The sequence below is a fragment of the Macaca thibetana genome, chromosome 4 (genome assembly GCF_024542745.1).
Source record: "Macaca thibetana thibetana isolate TM-01 chromosome 4, ASM2454274v1, whole genome shotgun sequence".
NCBI classification, from domain to species: Eukaryota; Metazoa; Chordata; class Mammalia; order Primates; family Cercopithecidae; genus Macaca; species Macaca thibetana.
The window spans coordinates 25,592,489-25,614,255 of record NC_065581.1 but is presented as its reverse complement, the minus strand read 5'-3'; the positions used below and the strand labels follow the sequence as shown (position 1 = coordinate 25,614,255).

The 21,767-nt window shown below is 39.8% G+C and overlaps 1 protein-coding gene across 11 annotated transcripts in view; it reads right to left on the bottom strand.

Moving 5' to 3' along the window:
• Positions 1–2,106: 2,106 nt before the first annotated feature.
• Positions 2,107–21,767, bottom strand: part of CARMIL1 (capping protein regulator and myosin 1 linker 1) — a 343,419-nt gene continuing 323,758 nt past the window's right edge. For 4 of the 11 annotated variants that reach the window (XM_050788179.1, XM_050788183.1, XM_050788184.1 and 1 more), the window contains 5 exons: positions 18,523–18,604; positions 17,143–17,355; positions 13,333–13,464; positions 10,624–10,773; positions 2,107–3,197 (listed from right to left, as the gene is read on the bottom strand). In XM_050788179.1, coding sequence (XP_050644136.1) covers positions 3,061–3,197; positions 10,624–10,773; positions 13,333–13,464; positions 17,143–17,355; positions 18,523–18,604 — 714 coding nt within the window. In that variant the 3' untranslated portion in view covers positions 2,107–3,060. Of the gene's footprint in view, positions 3,198–10,623; positions 10,774–11,111; positions 11,958–13,332; positions 13,465–17,142; positions 17,356–18,522; positions 18,605–21,767 lie in introns of those variants that run through there. The other 7 variants (XM_050788185.1, XM_050788186.1, XM_050788180.1 and 4 more) reach the window with 6 other exon arrangements.

Sequence of the window (21,767 nt, the reverse complement as noted above, 5' to 3'; positions counted from 1 at the left end):
TGTCCTTTGTAGGGACATGGATGCAGCTGGAAACCTTCTCATTCTTAATTTAGGTCTTGTGCATGGCACAAACAGAAAAAAGAATATGTGTGGTTTAGTATTCTAGGGGTTTTCTAGGAGGCTTCAACCCTTGCTCCATGACCAGCACCCCCCACTGCCATCTGGCTGGTCCGCGTGGGCTCTCCGGGACCTGCAGCTCCTGATGGGCTCCACTGCTGCTCCAGCACTTAGCTTCACTGGGTTCCTGGATGCAAGAATGGTTCTCTTCAATTCTACTGGCACTCTACAAGGGTAACGGGAATCAAAGTGGTATCTGTTGTGTCAAAATCCCAAAGGGCGTCGAGAAGTCAGTTAGTCCACTCTGCCTTAAGGGCACCTTTCTTTTAGGGACATAGCACAAATTATAATATATTCACAAAACAAATACAAAGGCCCACACATTTTGAGGAAAGATCTGCTAGTCACCAGCACAGCAGATGTAGATGGTAAAGCTGACTTTCCATGTGCGTAGTTTTTTTTTAAGACAGAGTCTTTGTCACCCAGGCTGGCATGCAGTGGTGTGATCTCAGCTCACTGCAACCTCCACCTCCCAGGTTCAAACGAGTCTCCTTCCTCAGGCTCCTGAGTACTGGGATTACAGGCACCCACCACCAAGCCTGGCTAATTTTTGTATTTTTAGTAGAGATGGGGTTTCATCATGTTGGCCAGGCTGGTCTCAAACTCCCTATCTCAAAGTTCATCCATCCACCTTGGCCTCCCAAAGTGCAGGTATTCTTGATCTACAGTGATAGAATATGGAGAAGTATGTCAGTTCAGGTTCTCCAAGAAGCATGTGCCCAGATGGGATTAGACCGCAGAATATTTATTTACTGGGGGAAATCGCTGTGAAGGATAAAAGTGGAGGGAGCAGTAGCAGGGAGTGCCTTCAGACCTTATTCAGGTTGATCACCTGTAAAAGAAGTTTGGGAAGGAGGAAAGGAGATGTAGGTAGGGAGAGCTTTGGTGCAGCTCTGAGAAAGCCTTGGCCAGACCAGAGGAGGGCCCTAGAGCAAAAGTTGCTCAGTAGAGTCCTGTGTTGGGCAGCTCTAGCGAACCAACCATCCTCGGAGGTTGGCAGGGAGAATGGGGGTGGCCTAGCCGCAGCATGACCACTGTAGAGGGTCTGAAGGTGTTGCAGCTGGAAGCTGGTAGCCATGGTCGGCCCCCACGTGCTCCCCATAGCCAAGTTCTCTTAAAGGAGCATCTGAGTGGGCACCTCTTGACCACCATAAGGAGAGGGAAAATGATTAAGAATCCTTGCTCAGCCACTTCACTGGATGCCTACCTCTAGTCTATAGGGTTTACCTTTATAGTCTTAGCTCTGATTGCATTATTGCTTTAAAAAATGCAATGGCTCCTACTGCATAGAATCAGGATCCAACTCCATAATAAAGCACCAAGGCTATTCACTACCTGGGCTTCTCTCGACTGTCTCTTTGAGAATAGTTCTCATGCTGAAACCCAGAGAGAAGTGCTAACCAGCAGCATGTGTGCCTTTTACCACATAGCATTCTAAATGAATGTGAACCTGATTGCTCTGTGAGCACTTTCTGTTTTATGACAGCAGAGCTACAGCTGGAGGAAGCAATCTTGTGTCTTTCTGCCCTCATGAAGTCACGCAAAGGCAGCAAACCATCTGGTCTACATTATGGGCACTTACTCATATGCCAGGCACCTGAGTTGAGGAGAGGGCTAGTGGAGGATGATGAGGGAAATAGTCATGTCATGCCAACCCCACCTTCTATCATTCTTCTTTCCAATAGATAACCACTGCTTGCAACTCTTCAAATCACACTTCTTCGCTCACACTTGCATCCCTCGTATGACCCTTATGCATGGTAATGGGAGCTGGATCAAACTCATAATTCTATATTCTTCTGGTAAATTTTATCATTTTTCCCAAGGGTGAAAACAGGCAGTGGCACTGGTAAGTGATCTTTATTTTGAAGGTAATGGTTCCCAGATTGCTTATCTGAGAACATTGATTATTTTGGATTTTGGAAACAAAACCAAAGTTCACCACCCTGAGCCAGTCCAAACTAAAAATGTAACTGGAGAAGGCCCCAATTCCACATGTAAAATCATTTTATTGGTATAAATATACATATGAATAAAATACTTCCAGCCTGTAATGTAAGTGAATATTTGTGAAATGTCTTATAAAGAGTAGTATTTTGATTTTTACAGGTGTCAAAGTATTCTCTCTTAAAATCACACATTAAAAGCTAATATGCAGACAGAAATTAAAGGCCTTCAAAAACATGAATATTCATAAAACCTCATTCCAATCAACTATATACATTAATCTGGGCACATGGTAAAATCAGCCGCAGGCCTCTCTCACTCTGTTCTTAACTGTGCTCGTTGACGCTATGCAAAGGTCACCGACCAAGCTTTAAATGTACAATTCCACATCAGGAAGGAAGAAGTTCCCCATGGGAGAAGGTAAAAACCATACCCAAGATCTAATATATATAATTTATACAAATTATTAGTGTGCTCTGTTAATATAATTACAATGTGCAATTGCATACATCAAGAATAAATTGCTATATTGAGTCCTGTGTGGATTTGACACAGGTACACTCAGCAGTACTCTGAGGTTTGCTGTGGTGTTACTTGTGTGAGTGTGTGTCCAGTTATTTCATTTATCTCCAAAAACTCATCTTGCAGGGCAATCTGTAGCTGCCTCAGAGAAATTCAAGTAGGGCCCATGGGATAATTGCTGGCTTTCATTAAAGGCATATGAAGAAATGTTTAGAAATCAAATGCGAAGGGTTGGAGGAAGACCAAACAAATGTGATTTGATTACCAAGAAATGGATCTGTTTCTATACAAAAAAAAAAAAAAAAAAAAAAAAAAAAAAAAAAAAAAGGGGATGGGGGTAGGGGGAGAAATAAAGAAAAAGAAGAGAATAAAGCACCGAGAGAAGAACGCCTGGGAAGAAGAGGTGGTGCCCTTGGTTCCTCTCTGATGGCTACCAAAGCACCCTGCACAGAAAGACTTCTGCGTGGGTGACCTTTACACAAAAATAAACTCTTTTTCTGCTTCTTCTCCAGAGTCACTAGATTTGCTGCCTTGATGGCCATCTTTACTGGAGGACCGTTGCTTTTGTTCTTGATACTCCTGGGCCTGCTGGCCCCAGCTTCTCCTTGAAACTGAAATAAAAAGAAAAGTCGCACAGTTTATTGACAAAATAACACCACTGGCCTGACTGACAATGGGCTGAGATGCAGTAGCCTTGAATGTTTGCGGGAGGAGAGGGGAACAGCATGAACTTTCTCAGAAACAAACTTGCTATTATGTTTAGAGACTCTAGACAGAAATGTAAAACCAACCAACAAAGCAGAAACAAAAAGAGAAAACACACACAAAAACACAGTCTATGACAGGGTGAACCTCTCATAGATGTGGGCAAGAATCTGAGGTGAGGACCCCCCAGGCAAGGATGGCGGGGAAGTGGAGGGAGATGCCAGGAGGGAAGAGGGCTTTGAAGTGGTTCTGCCCCAGGTGACCTCCTCAGTCGTAGCTGCCCCCTCATGCAGCAGAGAGAACAGGGCAGAGCCTTGAGGAGATGCTGGGCTGACAGATGTCCCATTCGATGCCTTCTGCAGATGACTTGGGGTTTGTCATTCCTGATTGTGGGGCAGGATATCAGCAAAGGCCTCAGGAGTCTTTGTCAGACCTTTCTGTGACTCAGAAAACCTCAGTTTCACCCTCTAGGAAATAAATACTGTAAAGTCTAGTGAAAATGCATTAAATATTGTCTATGACACAATCAACCATTTTGGAATCACCCTCCAGGTAAAAAGCATTACCATTATTGTTGCCTGCTCTGATTACACATAAATTTGAAGAATCCACTGAGGCTTTATAAAGCAACGGTGGGAGAATCATTACTGGAACGGAGCCTCTGTTATGTGTCAGGCACTCTCTGTTTTATTATCGCTATTCCTCACAATTACCTTCTGTAAGGTAGGTTTTGTAAAACTTGAAACCAGGATTTAAACTAGATCTGTCTCTCCAAAGTCTATGGTCTTTCCAACTACAACATGGCTTCACTGCTGTGATACCTTGGGAAAAGGTTCGGATGCTGTACTCCAGCATAGCTATTAAGGATTATTAAATACTATTCATCTTGTCTATTGTATAGACAGTTCTTGAGCTAAAAATACTAAACCTACACACTTTGTGCCAGCTTGAAGGAAGAGTACAGCTACCTCATCACTTGGAAGTTCAAATGATCTAACCAGGAACACACTGTATCAGTCCTTCAAAAGCTATAGGATTCACTTGATGCTTCTAATCACTTGATTTTTGCATTCTGCTAAAAAAAAAACCCCAAAAAACAAAACTCATCTTGCCAGGAGCTGGCTATTAAAATGTTGAACCCACTGAAGAGTGTTTCAGGAAGTGAAAGCTCATTAAACCTAATAGTCAAAATGCAAACCTAATAGAGTGCTTCTCTTGCCAATACTGGTATTAGAGCCAGATTCTGCTATTTAGACAATAAAAATTTAAATTTTTAGTTAATGACATTAAATTGAAATGACTCAAAACTCTGAAAAGAAAAAAACCTTTCAAATCTGATAATAAAAGTAGGTAATTTCTTTTTTTTTTTTTTTTTTGTTTAGAAATGAAATTTTATTGCAACTGCAAGTTACTTTTAAATGGTTCAGTCAAAAAGATGGATAAACAGAGAGGCAGACATATAGATAAAACTAATATGGCAAAATGAAAACTGTTGAGTCTAGATGTATTGGGTACATAGGAGTTTACTGTACTAGTTTTTAAATTTTTTCTATGTATTTAAGAATGCTGGTAAGAAAATTTCAAGGTAAAACAAAGCTAGAAAAAATTGAAACTCTTCTATTCCCAAATTCTATGACTGCACATATCTAAACCATACCACATCTTTGATCCTTCCAAACTATCCCCCATCTGGAATTCTCCATTTGTACAAATGTCACCTTATTGAAAAACTGTGGTTTGAAATGCTGGAGTGATCCTTGATTCCTCTCTTCTTTTGTGGCTTCATATTTACTAGTCCCAAGTCTACTGAGTCTTCCTTTCAAATGTGTTATATGTTTCACTAACTTTGCATTCCCACTGACATCACCCTTAACATACCCCTGGTCTATTTCAGTATCCCACTTCCTAACTTGATTTTCATGTCTACTGTGTCATCATCAATTTTATCATGTCACTTCCCTGCTCACAAGTTTTCAGTGGTTCTTTTTTTTTTTTTTTCTTTTTGACTTTTTTTTTTTTTTAAATTATACTTTAAGTTGTAGGGTACATGTGCATAATGTGCAGGTTTGTTACATATGTATACTTGTGCCATATTGGTGTGCTGCACCCATCAACTCGTCATTTCTTAAATTATGACTTCTTTTTGTCCAACAGATTCAGGCAAATTCTCAAATCGGGGGAAGAAAGCAACAAACAAATATTATCATTGATTTCTATTATTTTTTCTTTTCTTTTTAGAAATGAGGTCTTGCTCTATCACCCAAACTGAAGTGCAATTTCTATTTTTAAGTTTGTGTTTTTAAGCTTGTATTTTTAAGCTCGTGTTGAGTAAAGAAATTAAATGCACTTGTGTTGGGTAAAAAAATTAAATGCACTTGTCCTTTCAAAGCTGTCAGTAAGCCAGGTTTGGAGAATGAAGGTGCATAAATATCTATAAATATTTTGCTCTTTATCACAAAACCAATTTGATACTAATAGACAAAGAATCCTTTAATTACTAAGAACAAAAGAAAGTAGGGAAGACTTGTATTATCTTCATCCTGAAAACTTTTTACAATAAACCCAACCTTAAACTAGAGTATTTCCTTTGGTATCTTCTAGAAAATATTTTTCATTGTTTTAAAACCAAAATAAGTTCTTCCTCTATATTAAATGACTCAAAAATACACTACAGGTTCAAGGGAAGAAACAAATACAATATACTGCTCTTTTGTCTTCAGAGCAAATATATTTGTTCTAATTCTTAGATTTAAAGGATAATCAAACTTTCCATTCTTCCCAATATTTTTGTTTCCTGGCAATCTTGGGTCTAACTCATGTTCTATGACATGACATAAGAGTACTTTCTAAAAATGGAGAAATTCAAGAAACCAAAAATGTTTATGTCACAGATAAAAAACTGAGATAACCCTATAGACCAGGGTCATTAGAGCAGGCATGATTAAAATTCAAAGAAATCCAACATATAAATCTTCCTGCTAAAAGCAGGTTGTCCTTCAGTCTCCACCTAAATGCTGATTCTTTTGAGTCACTGACACTGGGCTTCCGAATTCTCCAAGACTCAGGGATTGTAGGAGGAAAAATAATATATACTTTCAAGAGGGCTGTCAAAGAATTTCACTATGGTGGTGACTTTATTTAGAAATTCATTCTAACTATATTCACCTCCATTGATTAAACTCTACCAACTGTGAATGTGCATGTGATAATGAGACTAGTACCAGGCTGACATGTTCTTACTATAGTAGGTAAGCACCATTCAAGGACAGGAAAATTAAGGCAGAGCGAGATCAAGGACTTAAAGTTATGCAATTAATGTGATGAGTTTGAAAGTCAAAGCACTTGGTCTTCTAGTCTCCAGCCTTATTAGTCCAGATGCCTAATGTGAACAACTTTGTAGGGGGAATGTTCTTTGCCGTTTGCTTTCCAGCCCTTAAGGGAACATCTATTTGATTGCATGTAATTAAGATGTTGACTACAACTATATTGAAGTAGGTTTAGTCAGGCTTCTATTAAAAGATGGTTTCAATAGAATTACATCCTTTTTTAAAACTCCAGAATGTATGCATGTATGTATGTATGCATGCAAGCATTTATTCATTTATAGATACTGAGTCTCACTCTGTTGTCCAGGCTGGAATTCAGTGGCGCAGTCATAGCTCACTGTAGCCTCAAACTCCTGGGCTCAAGTGATCCTCCTGTCTCAGCTTCCAGAGTAGCGCAGACTACAGGTGCACCTTCTCACCACACCCAGCTAATTTTTTATTTTTATTTTTGTATAGACAACTCATTTGTTGCCCAGGCTGGTCTCAAACCTCTGGCCTCAAGTGATCCTCCAGCTTCAGCCTCCCAAAGTGCTGGGATTACAGATGTGAACCACAGTGCCTGGCTAGAATTTATTTTTAAAATATTTATAAGATTTAGACGTTTTACAAATTCAGACAGACCTCCTCTTAGGCAGCTTGAGTTAATGCTTGCTTTTACACAGGGTGAAAAAAATCCAGTTGTTTCACAAACACTTCTTCAATGCAAGTATTTGTTAAGAGTGCTGGAGCATCTCTATGCATGTGTCTATATACATATTTATCACTATTTTAAATACAATTAAAGTTAACTAATAGAAGATACTCAAGTAAATGAACAGGTAATTTATTCAACACAAACACTCCATGTATATACACATCCTGTCTATAGTGGCAATAACTGGTACAGAGAGGCTCGAACATGAAGTCTGTCATTCTTGAAGATGATTTGATATTGCATATATGTGATGATTTTAAAGCTTCTGAAACATGCATATAAATGCAGAGTTAGAGGATCATATGAAAATTTGGTATTTTCTCCATTGTAAGCTCCACTGACATCCATATTTTCCAGGAGAAAAACACTATGATGACCTGAAAATAGTATTCAGTAGTTGGCCCTGATTTTTTATACTTTCTAGCAAGAGCCCAACATGCCAACTGTTAAATTTATCTTTAAGAACTCACTTAGTGGGAGCAGAACTTGAATCTGGTGGAAAAAGTAGAGCAGAGCACTGGCTTACAGACTGCAAGTCACAGCCAAGTATTTATTGGCTGTAGCTTGGATTATGGAAGAGGCAAGTGATATATAAAAGGAATCTTAGAATCAGATGCCCTGTACAAACAGGGGCCATTACAATGCATTCAAAGCCAAAATCAACTATTTTCTTCAAGAAAATAGGATATACTCTTATAAAAACATCACAACGTATAATTAAATGCAGAGAGGAAATAATATGAAATGGAAAAAGATGTGCTTACAAATATTTCTAGTAAAAGAAATTAAGCATTTTGTCTGTCAAATCAATATAATAGCCACACAAAACATAATATTCATGATAGAAATATGCAGCATGCTTTGAGAACAATATTTGAGAATAGCCTCTGTTTGTTTCATGAATACATACTTTAGGAAAATAAGGCTGTTTTAGCGTAAACAAAGCTGCTCTTAAAAGACTTAAAAGAAAGTACATGCAATTATTTAATAGAATTAATCCGCTAAATGTTATTTTTTTAAGCAGGAACTATTCAGAAAGCAGACTGCTACTCAATTCTCAAAGGTGAAGACAGTCAAGTGCTAGGAATCGGCACTAACAAAACAAAATTAAAATATTATGCACAAAATCACTTTAATTGAAGCTCCTGTAAAAATTACTTCTTAATGCCTGTCATTATTTCAAGAAATCAAAGCAGAAAAGTAAATACAAGATGGTCCTATTTAATTCCATCAAAATTTGACCAGCTCCTCACAATGAGAATTTTAAGCTAAAGAGGTTATGAACAAATCTGAGACAGATATAGAATCTCTTCTCCTTGCTTTTCTATAATGTGGGTTATCTCTGTGTTTATCCTCTTTTTACTCTAACGCAAAGCCTCACTGGATGATCAATAGGCACTGGGCGGCAGGTGGCAGGGGAGCATCTCTTTTTGTTTTGTATGAAGTGTTTTTAGTGGCCTCTTGAAGAAGGATCATTGCTTCAATGATGCTTTGTTAATAATCAAGTGATATAAGTCAATGAAAACAATAGTTCAAATGTAAAGCTCCAGAATCCAGAAACATCTATGCAACCTTAGGTGCCCTTAACAAAAGGGGCAAGATAGAGACAGAGATTCTGGCCTAATAAATTCTCAAAAATAACTCGTCAGAAAATAAATGTCTTAGGTGTTCATTTATGTAACTTTTCTAGGCCTGAAGATAGAGATTTTCTTGGCAATATGAGGGAAACTTTCTTGTAGAGAGGAGCTACTGTAACTATGTATCTATAAACAAATCCACTACATAGGAATTCTGTAAAAGTAAAGGGTCAACTCAATTGGCTTTCTCTAGGGCAGGAGCTACCCAGCCCAAGCAGAATGTTTTATCCTTATGTGTCCTGCAGACTTTGCTTTATGCTCTGAGAGGTATCTTTAACCCACCCCGCCACCTAGCTAGTACATGCTGGAATCCCAGGCAAGTGAGCACACGTGGCTGAGCCCACGGCACTGGCTGAGAAGGCAGGCTCCAAACATTGTCCCTGGCAGGCAGTTGGTAGATGCTTTTTTGTTTTAAAACCTGTATCAAGGAACGTTCTCAAAGACAACAGTTCCCACTTCAGGTGTCATAACTCACTGGGCTGTTAAGCTGTGAAGTGTATCACAAGAAGTTTATTATCAATAGTAAAGTGTGAAAATTCAAGAATAGTTTATCCTTTTGCTGTAAGAGAATAAGAGAAGGTATCCCTATAATAAGGTCACTCCCATTAACTTGTATTCTGAAATGCTTTCTTGGGAGGCAGTGAAGGGCATGGTGTTACAGCCTGAATGCTGGGCCACACCTAATCCCTGGGAGCCTAAATACGTGCATCTATTAACTCCTGATAGTTTCACAGAAAGAAAAGAGCCTCATTCCAAGAGCAGAAGTCCTTTAAAGAAATCTCACATACCAGAATATGTTACATTCTTTACAGGTACTAAGATTTCCTTTAATGGATTTTTGAAGTCATATTTATAAAAAAATTATTGTATTAACCAGGGAGGAGATGAGTACTTTAGGCACAAAAAAAGACATTTTTTCCTCTGAGTCAGCAATACTTGTTCTTAAATTTCCCATTGGAGGGCAAAGCTGATTTGAAATCTGTCTCCTTTCTGTCGCTTGGGATTGTTCTCACGTGAACAGTACGTTACAGAATTTACTACAGGGCCAAATGAAAGACAGACGTCAGAGATAAACTTCTAGAAAATGGAATAAATTGTTCCTGAAGGTTGACAAGTTAATTGGTACTTTTTCTTTCTTACTAAAGGGTGATAAAATGTCCACTGAAAGATCATGTGCATGACCCAACGTCTGCATTGAGTCAGTGACTTTTTATTGATCCTTTTCTGAAAGAATGTAAGATGTTAGGCCAATATTCTCTAAGGATATAAACTCTTGTCATTCTAAGAATCTCTGATCCAACCACAGTTGAAACCTAACAGGAGAGTAAAGATATAAAGGAAGAGAATAGGAGGTCTAACCCCAATTATAAAAATAAACTTGCATGATCACAAAAATTTGAAAGGACAAGTCACCAAAGTAACTTGATCTTCCTCATAAGAATTTCTAATTTTAGATTTTTAAGTCAATATTTTTTTATCCCAAATAAAAGGACCATCCTGTTGACATTTAGAAAAACCAAAAACCAAAACCAAAACCAAAAACAAAAAAACTCTCTCGTATGACTCTCTTGTATGACCCAGTCCCACGACAGAATTTACTCAATTACAGTTTGTTTTTGTTAGTGCCAGTTCATAAGCTTTGGGTCAGTGAGGGATGATAATCGAAGGCTCTAACCATTTGTTGGCTGTGACTTCCTGTGCCCAATTGCATTCACTTCCTCTTCTGCAATGGTGGAGTACAGTTTTGAAGATCTTTTCCCTCTACTGGAAGGCTTGCCACTGTCATGATCTGAATGTCTTTTGTAATAATCTCCTCTTTGCACTACTGAGGAAAAGGGATTTATTTTACCCTTTATATTAGCACATACATCAATGTGTTGACATTAATATTTAAAAATGTAAATATTAAAAATTAAATATCAGCTTACCCACCCCACTTAGGATTCAAGGAACCTACAGTGCTGGTCCTGGGCAGATATACATCATTATCTACAGAATTCAACAGCCAACATTATGGAAATGTCGTGCAAAATGAGGTGAGCTCTGATTCTGCCCCAAAAAAGTATTAACAAAAAGGCCCCAGTATTATCATTTTGATTCCATGATGGATTAATGAAAATCACATTCACTATGGAATAATCCAGAAGAATCATAGCAATTTACCTGCTTCAGAAATTAGTTGGGCACGCTAGTCCAAAGGGAGGCAAAGAACAGGGAAATGAAGTAACCAGCATGAATAACAGATAAGAAAACAGAAATGAGCACAATATGGACAGTTTATAAAGAAAAAGATAGGACTCACAAATGGCTGCCACTTCTGGGCCACCTTAGTGGACAAGCTGATAAAGTCAAAATCTTACTACCTCAGACATTTACAGACTGTTCCCAGACTTCATGTATATTTTCAGTCCAATTTGTATACCAAGTGATAACATCAGGATGATGTCTTTGATTAACTTATTCTGGATCCCAGGTGGGAAAGTGATGGTCTCCACAGCTCAGCCATCCCTACCGTCCGACTGGAAAGAAGGGCGTGGGAGCCATTCCTAAGATTTGCTACTAGGGGAGGGAGACGGATGAGGAAGGGGATCAAACATCCACCCCTAAAGCTCTGAAACATTTAAAGAGCAACACATTCTATCTCTAACTTCCTGGGGAAAGAACACTCGACTTTTTCACAGCAGCTAAAAGCCTGCAGCAGTATCCACTATCTCCCCGACTTTGTTAACTAGAGAGGCTCCATGATATATATTTGCACTTGTTAGGCTGGTGGGTTACTCTAGGCCCTGTTTTGATCATTTATAGGCATCTAGAAAACATCGTTTTCCAGAAATGTTAAAAGAATGATTTTTGTATTCAACCTTCTGATCTTTTTTCTACTTTTGTAAATCCTTCAATATTTCAATTGCTTCAGACAAGACAGATGAACATTCCTACTTAGCACTACCATCCCTTCCTCACCTTTCTTTTTCTCTCCAACTGAATTCTTTCGGGCATTTTCAACACTTCCTTAAAAGTAAAGACGTAAAGTTAGCAGTTGCAGAAAGGATGGAAAATTAGGGTAGGAATGGGGGAGGCACTTTGTGGTGAGAACTGGACTGTCAGAAAATACTTGCCGGCTCAAGTCTCTCTGAGCTGGCACCACCAAAGGTCCTTCCTTTTATACCAAGTCTTCCAAAGGCTTCGGTTATAATACTGAACCCTGTATTTATTTATCTCATGTAAAATGACTATAGATACCAGCTACTTTTCAAAAGCTTTAGTTTCTCTATTTGGCAGAAGTGGTTTAGCAGCTTTGGTCTCAACCCTACCATCTTTTATTTATAGCAAATAGGTGAGTAAAGCTTCTACCCAACAAATAAATCTGTAGGATGGAGATGAGAAAGCAGGCAGTGTTACTGTTTTTATTAGATTTCCAAGCCACAAAGACAGTACTATGCTCAGTAACACTTTCTATTAACTTCAACCCAATACTATTATCAATAAAAGAAAAAAGGCCATTGTAGGAAGAAAACAGTCAGAGAGATCAAAGGATTCTAAAGCATTAAATACATCTAAAATAAAACACAGCAACTCCAAACCACAATGAGAGCCTTCTGGGTGTAGATGACTTGTGTAGCTCTAGAATTTCCTTATAGGTAGGGCTCAGAGATGGCATTTACACTATACATTACATACGACAGAACCCCAAAGTCGATCATACATTTAAAAGAAATGGCATGGGTGCTGAAGCCATAACCATGCCTCACCTCTGATAGTAACTGGTAACAGCTCAATCTGATTTGGGAAGAAAGCATTCTTGTCACAGGATTAGCTTGCTGTACTTCTACCTCAGCAAATTAGAAGGAGCAAACTGGTGCAAAGTCGCCCTGAGAATGTCCACGTCTGCACCACACTTCTGAGAGTGAGGAACATCTGACCTTGTGACTCAGTGAGCACCGTGAGTGAGCTGCAAGGTGGCTCAGGCCCAGGGGTGCTGCTCCAGAACTACTGCAGTAGTGATTTACCACAAGTAGGAAAAGATTTCGTTGAAAATAATGGGACTCAGAAATCTATATTTAGCCCCAAATATGTCATAAAATCATGTTTAAGGAGCTCCTAACATGCTGGAAGTCAGTTCAGAAGCATCTAGAAATTACTCTTGCAAATAAGTTAGACCTTTGGTTGGGTATCTCAGCTGCTTTTTTCATTTGTCATTAAGATCCAATGTCACCAATCATGCTGAATCGTTTCTGAACTAAGAAACTACTCCATTTCCAAAAATTTAACCCAAGGAATGTTGACTTTAACAAACTCTAAGATATTAGTAAAGTCCAAAATGAATTCCTTTATTTTGAAATGTCCCTCCTTGGGGAGAGCTAACCCAGAGAAAAGAAATCCTTACCTTCCTGTGAAAATGTCCTGGGGCTGGGCTGGGGGCTACTCTGGCCATCTCTCTCCTTGTCTGAAGGAACTTTTTTCAGGACAGGTGGAAGAAGGGCAACTTTCGGGCTAGATGGAGAGTCTGGAATGTCATCTGAGGAGACACAAACACGTGACTCAAACCATCCTACAAACTGGATTCCAAGAACATAAAGCCTGGTAAATATATATATATAAATAGGTCATTTAAAAAAAAAGCATCATAGAATTTTTCTGGCCAAAAATTAGTTTTATGTCTTTGCTCAGTTAAGTTACATCCACAAACAAAAGGGAAAACCAATGAATACTCATAAAAAGTTAGTATCTGAAAAGATATGAATCTATCCTGTAGATCAAGAATTTCAATGTGCTGATATTTGAAAATTAGACTGTAAGTAAACCACATGTTCCTTCTGACTTAAACACAAAGCCTGTTTGGTTTTCATAAAATATGTAATACTTACAAGACACTGCCTTTACCTGTTGTCAAACCCAGTACAACAGTCACTATACATATGTGTGTATGTGTATGCATGCATGCATATATGTAGGTCACTAACAAAAATTTGGAATCATGGTCTTTTAGAACCAGAAAAAACTCTGGTCACTGGACAAATGAAGAGCTTAAAAATAAGAAAGATGACAAAATAGCTAGGACTAGAATTCTGGTCTCTTTTCTTCCTTTTTTTTTTTTGAGACGGAGTCTTGCTCTGTTACCAAGGCTGGAGTGCAGTGGTGCGATTCCGGCTCACTGCAACCTCTGCCTCCCGGGTTCAAGTGATTCTCGTGCCTCAGCCTCCCAAGTAGCTGGGATTTCATCGTGTTAGCCAGGATGGTCTCGATCTCCTGACTTCATGATCCACCCGCCTTGGACTCCCAAAGTGTTGGGATTACAGGTGTGAGCCACCGTGCCCGGCCAATTCTAGTCTCTTAATTCAAACACCAGGGCTGTTTCACCCTAATTGAAAGCTTGTCCAACCCATGGCCCACAGGATTGGACAAGGATGCGGCCCAGGTTGGCTTTGAATGCAGCCCAACAAAAACTTGTAAACTTTCTTAAAACATTACAAGATTATTTTGCCTTTTTTTTTTTTTTAAAGTAATCAGCTATTGTTAGTGTTAGCATATTTCGTGTGTGTCCCAAGACAATTCTTCTTCCAATGTGGCCCAGGGAAGCCAAAAGAGTGGACACCCTGACTACTGGATCTTGCTCCTTCCTTTGCTGTTACCAGCAAGGTGGTTCTTAAGTTGGTGTGTGAGTGTCTGTGCACGTAGAAGACAATCTACAGCAAGGTTCTCTTCAGTCTTACACTTCCAGTTGCCTACTTGCTTAACCAAAATAAGCAGGGATGTGATAAGACATGTGAAGATAACACTATCCACCTTCACAAGCTGTCAGAGCTGTGGCGGAGAGGAAATGAGATGGTGTATTTGAAAATGCCTGCTGAATTCCCAAGCTCTATAAAAACATGGGTTTATTAACATAATTCTTGATACACTAAGTGCTATGAAATAAATGAACACATTTAGTAAATAAACAAAATAAAACTGCTTGCAACAGAATATTGGGAATTCAGCTAGTTTTATATTCAGCATTAGAAACTAGGGAGTGGTCCCCCTTTATCCACATGGGATACAATCCAAGACCTCCAGTGGATGTCTGAAACCATGGATAGTACTGAACCCTACATAAGCTGTGTTTTTTCCTACACATACACCTATAATAAAGTTTAATGTATAAATTACGCACAGTAAGATATTAACACTAAAACCCAATAATAGAATAATTGTAACAATATACTATAATAAAAGTTATCTGAATGTGGTCTCTCTCTCTCTCTCAATATCTGCACCATGAATAACTGAAACTGTAAAAAGCAAAACCTTGGATAAGAGGGGCCTACTGTACTCTACAAACTAGTTACTCTACAAACTAGATTCATTTTATAAGAACTGTTTCTTTATTGTAGACTAGAGACACACCTAGCTGATGACAATGCTAGGAGCAAGCCTCCTTTTGAGAACTTATTTGCTTTGCTTTCTATTAAAACATTTTTCCATTTTCTCTGCCTTCATTCTCTCCACTCCTTCTACATGAAGACATTGTGTGCGTACCAATAAATTTTTTGTGTTCCCCATCATAAAGAACTTTGGTTTGGTTTGGGAAAAAGTTTGAGTAGACTTAGGAAGTACTCAGGGGTTTGTTTCAAGGCTTAGTTCCTTGAGGTAAAGCCAGTATACCCCTTTCTTTGTGCTTCTCTTTGGAGATAGTTTACTGGTTTTTTCAAGGGACCAATGGACTATGAAGACCAGGGAGTGTCATCCAGGCTGGCCACCCAGGAAATGAAAAAAATACATGAGGGAACATGGGAAAGAACCACAAGTGGAAGAAGTTTGGACACACAGGATTCTACCTTTTTGCTCATTCTACCCAAATCATCTGCACATTGACAAATTATTAGGATGACCTGCGCATCTTACTTTACAATATGCATGTCCATGGGGGAGAGGTCAATAGAAACACAGTAACCAAGACAGTTGGTGGAGTCAGAACATCTGGCGGCTACCCAGACACACCAGCTGCGTGACTTGGCAAACTCAGTATCTCTATGCCTCAAATTCCTCATCTGCAAAACGGAGCAGTGATGAGGATATTGAGAGTTCATCATAAAGCACTTACAACAGTGCCAAGGACACAGTTAAGTGCTCAAAGATTAGCCATGATGATGATGTGACTATATTATTTTTATCCCTGTTTGACTAATTTTTGTGGGAGAACAAGGGGAAGAGGTGAAGAATTGATGTAACTTTCGTTATATTACCTATCCTACTTTTGTGTATGTTTGAAAATTCTTACAATGGAAAGTTAAATTTAAAAAAAATTGTGTGTGTGTGTGTGTGTGTGTATGTGTGTGTGTGTCTAAGAGATAGGGTCTTGTCACTCAGGCTGGAGTGCAGTGGTGTGGTCACAGTGTGATGACAGCCTAAACTCCTAGGCTCAAATGATCCTCCCACCTCAGCCTCCCAAGTAGCAGGGACTACAGGTGTGCACTACCACACTAGGACTTCTTTTGTGCAGGAGAGAATAAGGTGAAGACCAACCCATTTCTAATATTTTTAAGTTTCTTCTATCATTAGATTTTCTAAACTAAGAGTCAGTAAACTTTTTTGTAAAGGGCCCAAGAGTAAATATTTTACATTTTGCAGGCCATATGGCCCTGTTGCAAGCACACCATTCGGTGACTGTAGCACAGCCACAGCCCCAGATGACACCAGTACAAATCGTATGGCTGTGTCCAGGAAAACTATTTACAAAAACAGGCCCATTGTTTGCCAAGTCTTGTTCTAAACCCTTGATACATCATAGAATATGGCATAAAAACTGAAGAGCTTGTGCTTTCCCCGTTTGTAGCCTTCATCCTTAAACTGCTGCTTTTCAGTGTCTGAACACCCTGGAGACAAGTATCAGAAAGCCAAGCCAAGCACTGCAGATGGGTCAACATGACAAAAGACAGATGTCCCTGTCTTGCCTACCAACCAACCTGTACCCCTGAAAGCAAGGATAGTCTCAGAGTCCCCAACTCTGACACATGGTGGAGCTCAGCATTGAATAAAGGAATCCCTCAGCTCTCATCACTTTCACAGCTTTGCACAGGTTTCTTGTGATCCCCTCCTGCAGAAGCCGCTGTACCTTGCTCACTAGCTGCCCCTGAAACAACCTGCAGCATCTGATCCAGCTGGCTCTGGGAAGCTACCTGGTCACAACGCAACTCCCTAACTGCAAAACTCTTACCAGGCCGTGAGGCGGTTCTTGGTTTCTGTGGGATGACGGGCCGTGCTGCCAGGCTGGGTTTGGGGGACTGCAGGAGGGGCTTCGGGCTTGTAGGTGTGCTGGATGAGCTCCGAGACCTGGAACCTGCTTCCACTTTGGGTTCTGCTTTGGTATTCTTTTCTGGTGTTCCCAAACCAAAGCGGTTCTCTGGAAGACCTGGGTGCAGTTTAGGCACTAAGACGAAAAAGGCCACTTTAAAATTAATCAAAGGTCAAAGAAGCCAGTAACTTGAAACTAGAAGTCTGGTACAAACTGCTATAATCATTTACCATTGTTTCTCATCATGGATGTTTTAAGAATATCTTAAGAATATGCTGTTCTAGCATGTTTTTAAAATCAAAACATGCTGGAGGAAGAGTAATGTTCTTTGTAGAAAAGCAATAAACTTTTTGGTTCTTTTCTGATTACCCCTGATTATTCTAGGGTTGACAAGCTTTTACATTTAATAGTGTACAGTGCTGTAATCACATACAAGGAAAACAGTGGTTCTTCAGGCATTTGAAGTGTTCAGGTCTTTCTCAGATCTGACGCAAGGTACAGGTATAACCAAATGGAAGTGCCTTGGTTCTGGACAACAAGCGGTTAGGGCTCTGGCTGCAGGTTCTAAGAGAGGAGGGCGATGCTGATGGCTGCAATCTCATGTTTAGTGAGAACAGCTCCAGAAATGTCATCTCATCCCCCACCTCCATCCATACTGCTGCCTTAATTTAACAAGACAACTGGTAAAAATAAGCCCATAAAATGTGATTTATCATCCAACTCTTACTGCACCAAGATACTGTAGCTATGCATAAGAATCTCAAATAGCAAAATGAGGATTCTATCACACAGTTAACACATTACTCTCCAGTTTTCATCTAAGGTATTTTCTTATTTTATTATACCTAAAAAGTCAGAGGGACAAGTGATATTGGATTTCATGCATATTCAAGCTGCAAGGGAAGCATATTTTCATACCAAATAAGACAGCCACCCATCTTCCATATATCATGCATGGCTTATTCTTAAATACATCAGCCATGATCCTGTATGCTGCCCCCACCCCTAACTTTGCCAAAATGCTCCAAGTTGAGGAGTTTGCAGTGAAAAAAATAGTCAGAATTTCCTCCCTTTGGGAAATCAAAAAGTGCCCTGTCCAGACACAATGCTACAGTGGGGCAGGACGCACCCCAGGGGAAGGTAGGTAAGGGATGTGGTCTTTCAGGTGGTAGCTGAGAACACACAACAAAGAGATCGGTTCTTGCCTCCCCATTTAAATTTTTCTTCTGTCAATCACATGTGACTCCTGCAATCAGAAGGTAAGCATTTTTCCGAAGGGATGATGGCAATTGCCTGACTTACCTGCCCCACCTCCATCCAACCGTTCTACGCTGCTCAAGGCTGGGCTGGAAGAATCCTGGGATACGGCATCATTCCCAAGCTTCTGAAAAATGTAAGCACCATCCCTCAAAAAAGTGCACATTTATTTAATGCAAAAGTGAAAAAACAATGCAGGTAATAAATGACAGCAAAGAAGGGCTCTTTAACTCAGCTGCTGTTACGGTGACTGTGCCTGACTTGCCTCCGTAGGCTCTCCTACTGGGACAAAGCTGTGAGAAACACATTCTATTCTGTGTTTACGGTCAGAGCCGTGGGGTCCAAAGTGTGGCCGGTTTGGTTCCTCGGAAGGCTCCTCACAGGAGAGAAGTGCACAGGGCCAGGGAAAGTCAGTGGGCTCGGTGACCTTTACTGTTTTTCTTGTTGAACATCTATGCAGCTCTGCAGCCCATGATGCTTTATGTGATGAGGGCCCTTACACACTAGAAATTGACAGAATCTGCTCTAGGTCTGGTTTCCAAAAATCTAGTTTTGGCTGGGTGCAGTGGCTGTAATCTATCTCAGCACTTTGGGAGACTGAGATGGGAGAATTACTTGAGGTCACAAGTTTGAGACCAGCCTAGACAACAAAGTGAGACTCCCCCACCCCCATCTCTGCAAAAAATAGAAAAATTAGCCAGGCATGATGGCATGCATCTGAAGTCCCAGCTACTCAGGAGGCTGAGGCAGGAGGATCACCTGACCAACCCCAGGAGTTTGAAGCTGCAGTGAACTATAATCGTGCCAGTGCACTCCAGCCTGGGTGACAGAGCAAGACCTTATCTATTAAAAATACATATATATATATAATTTTCAAAGCAGCAGCAACCTTTCCAACCTCAATGATAATATAGGTGAAAGGGGTCCTGAAATAGGCAAGGTCTTCCTTGCTTTGAGGCAGAATCACAGGACACAGATCTATTATTTAGGAGGCAAATACAGATGAATAAGACTGAACAAATTTTTTAAAAATCTGCAGGTGGGAGGAATTAGTGATGGCGAAGATGGTGATGATGGGGAAAGTAAAATGCCACTGTCTTGGGGTAGAAGTGGAAAGTTTAGAAAGTCCACACTAGACTGAGGCATTTAGATACCAAAAAAGATATAGAAAGCAAAGTCTGGTGTTTACGTCATAATATCTAAGAATTATATTGACAAAGATGGTCTACATCCACCTCTTATCTAACAGGCAAAAACAAGGTGGACCAGTAGACCAGGAGGCATGATGATTCCCAAGGCAGTCTGACCTTCAGACTACTGGTTCCTGCTCATCTCATGCTTCTGACAAACCTCAAAAGCTCTGCAGCCAGCCAATTCCTAACTTTAAACTGTGTTTGATGACACAGGAAGGATTATTTGAAATGCAGGTGAGAAAAGTCTCACTCCCTGAAATCATCAATCTACTCCAGTCACACACTCCCCAGCAGTGCCGGCTCTATCAGAAGGAAGCACCCAAGGGGCAGGAAGGCTGAGGAATTTCTCAGGAAGATGACAAAAGTTCCACTGTCATGAGTGCAAGGTGCTAAACAGGTGTCCAGGAGGAAATCTGTCTACAAGCACTGCAGCTAAAACAGGCACATTACTTGGCTTCACTATGGAAAAGTGATCTCCTAAAAAGGAGGCCCCATGCCAGCCCTCTGTGCCCAGGACAAGTGCCTGGAGGACAGGGCTGGGGACCATCCATGAAGTCCCCTTCCACATCCTTCCCTTTCAGGTTCCTCCAAGTGCAGGGCAGGCACCTGAAAGTGAGGACCTCCTTAAACTCTGTACCCGGGGCACCTCATTTGCCTGCGTCTCTAAAACAATCCTGGGAGTTGTTTTCTTTTCCCTCCCATATTTTTAAAGTTATTTATAAATCCCAAACTGACTGTGGGGAATAAGGATAAAATAATATAATGCCCACGGCCTTTGTGTGTAGACAGATGTCTTGGAGGCCCCAGAGGAAAATACATGAACTTTAAGTATTCACTGATTGTTTCTTTTGTCAATAAATGAAGTGTCATATCTTCTATATACATATATAGAAAAAGAACTGTATTATATATATATATTTATATGTATTTTTATATATATATAAAATGCCAAATATATAAAATGCCAACAATGCAAAGAGAATTACTCAGAGGAGGGTGAGGACATCATATATTTTATCAACAGTATACTGATCATTGATGCTAATTGTTGCTACCTTTATAAAGAATACAGTCATGGTACTTTAGAAAAAAAATGTTCTAAAGCAAATTTTTGAAAAACTGTATTATTTAATGATTTTGACAGAAGACCCATGACTGAATTTTAAATAGCAATAATTTTTAACAATGGTGGTTTTAAACCCACACTAGATGGCGCTAAGAGATCATTAATACTGTGTAAACCCTAAACAAATATAAAACCATAAAGATTTTGTCACTTTAAGCTGATTTAGATATCAAATCCAAAGTACATGAATCAAACACTCTAGCACATGTCATCTTTACACCAAAAAGAAACTGTTAATCATGAAAAACATAAACAGCATATTAATGAAAACCGCACATTCATTGTTATAAAGAAATTCACCCCCATCTCTACTAAAAAAAAAAATACAAAAAATTAGCCGGGCGCGGTTGTGGGCGCCTGTAGTCCCAGCTACTCGGGAGGCTGAGGCAGGAGAATGGCGTGAACCCGGGAGGCGGAGCTTGCAGTGAGCCGAGATCGCGCCACTACACTCCAGCCTGGGCAACACAGCGAGACTCCGTCTCAAAAAAAAAAAAAAAAAAAAAAGAAATTCACAACATGCATTAAAATTTTAACATTTCCTTTGGCATCTGACTCACTAATGACATGGTTGTAGTATCATCCAGAATTCTGACCAGTGAGGGTCACACCATGCCTCCTTTGTTGAGTGAGCAGGATGTAATTATGTGGTCTCTCCCAACTCTAAAGGTTTGTCAGGGAGTTAGGAGGGATCTATAATTAGAGAATTGCTAAATAATGTTGATGTTGGTGGGAGAACTTTGGTGAATAGTTGTAAGATCAGGTGGGAAGTGGAGTTTAATTTTTAAACATTGGTTGTTTAGAAGCCATATAAAAGAGCTCCCTACACCTGCCATTAGTTAATTGTTTACTTTCTGAAAGTCAAGGGCTCACCGGGATGAACTGTTTTATTGTGGTACTTCAAATAAAATAGACAGGTGATATCCTTTCTTTGGAGAACCAGTTGTGTAAAAACAATGGAGCTCAAGATAATG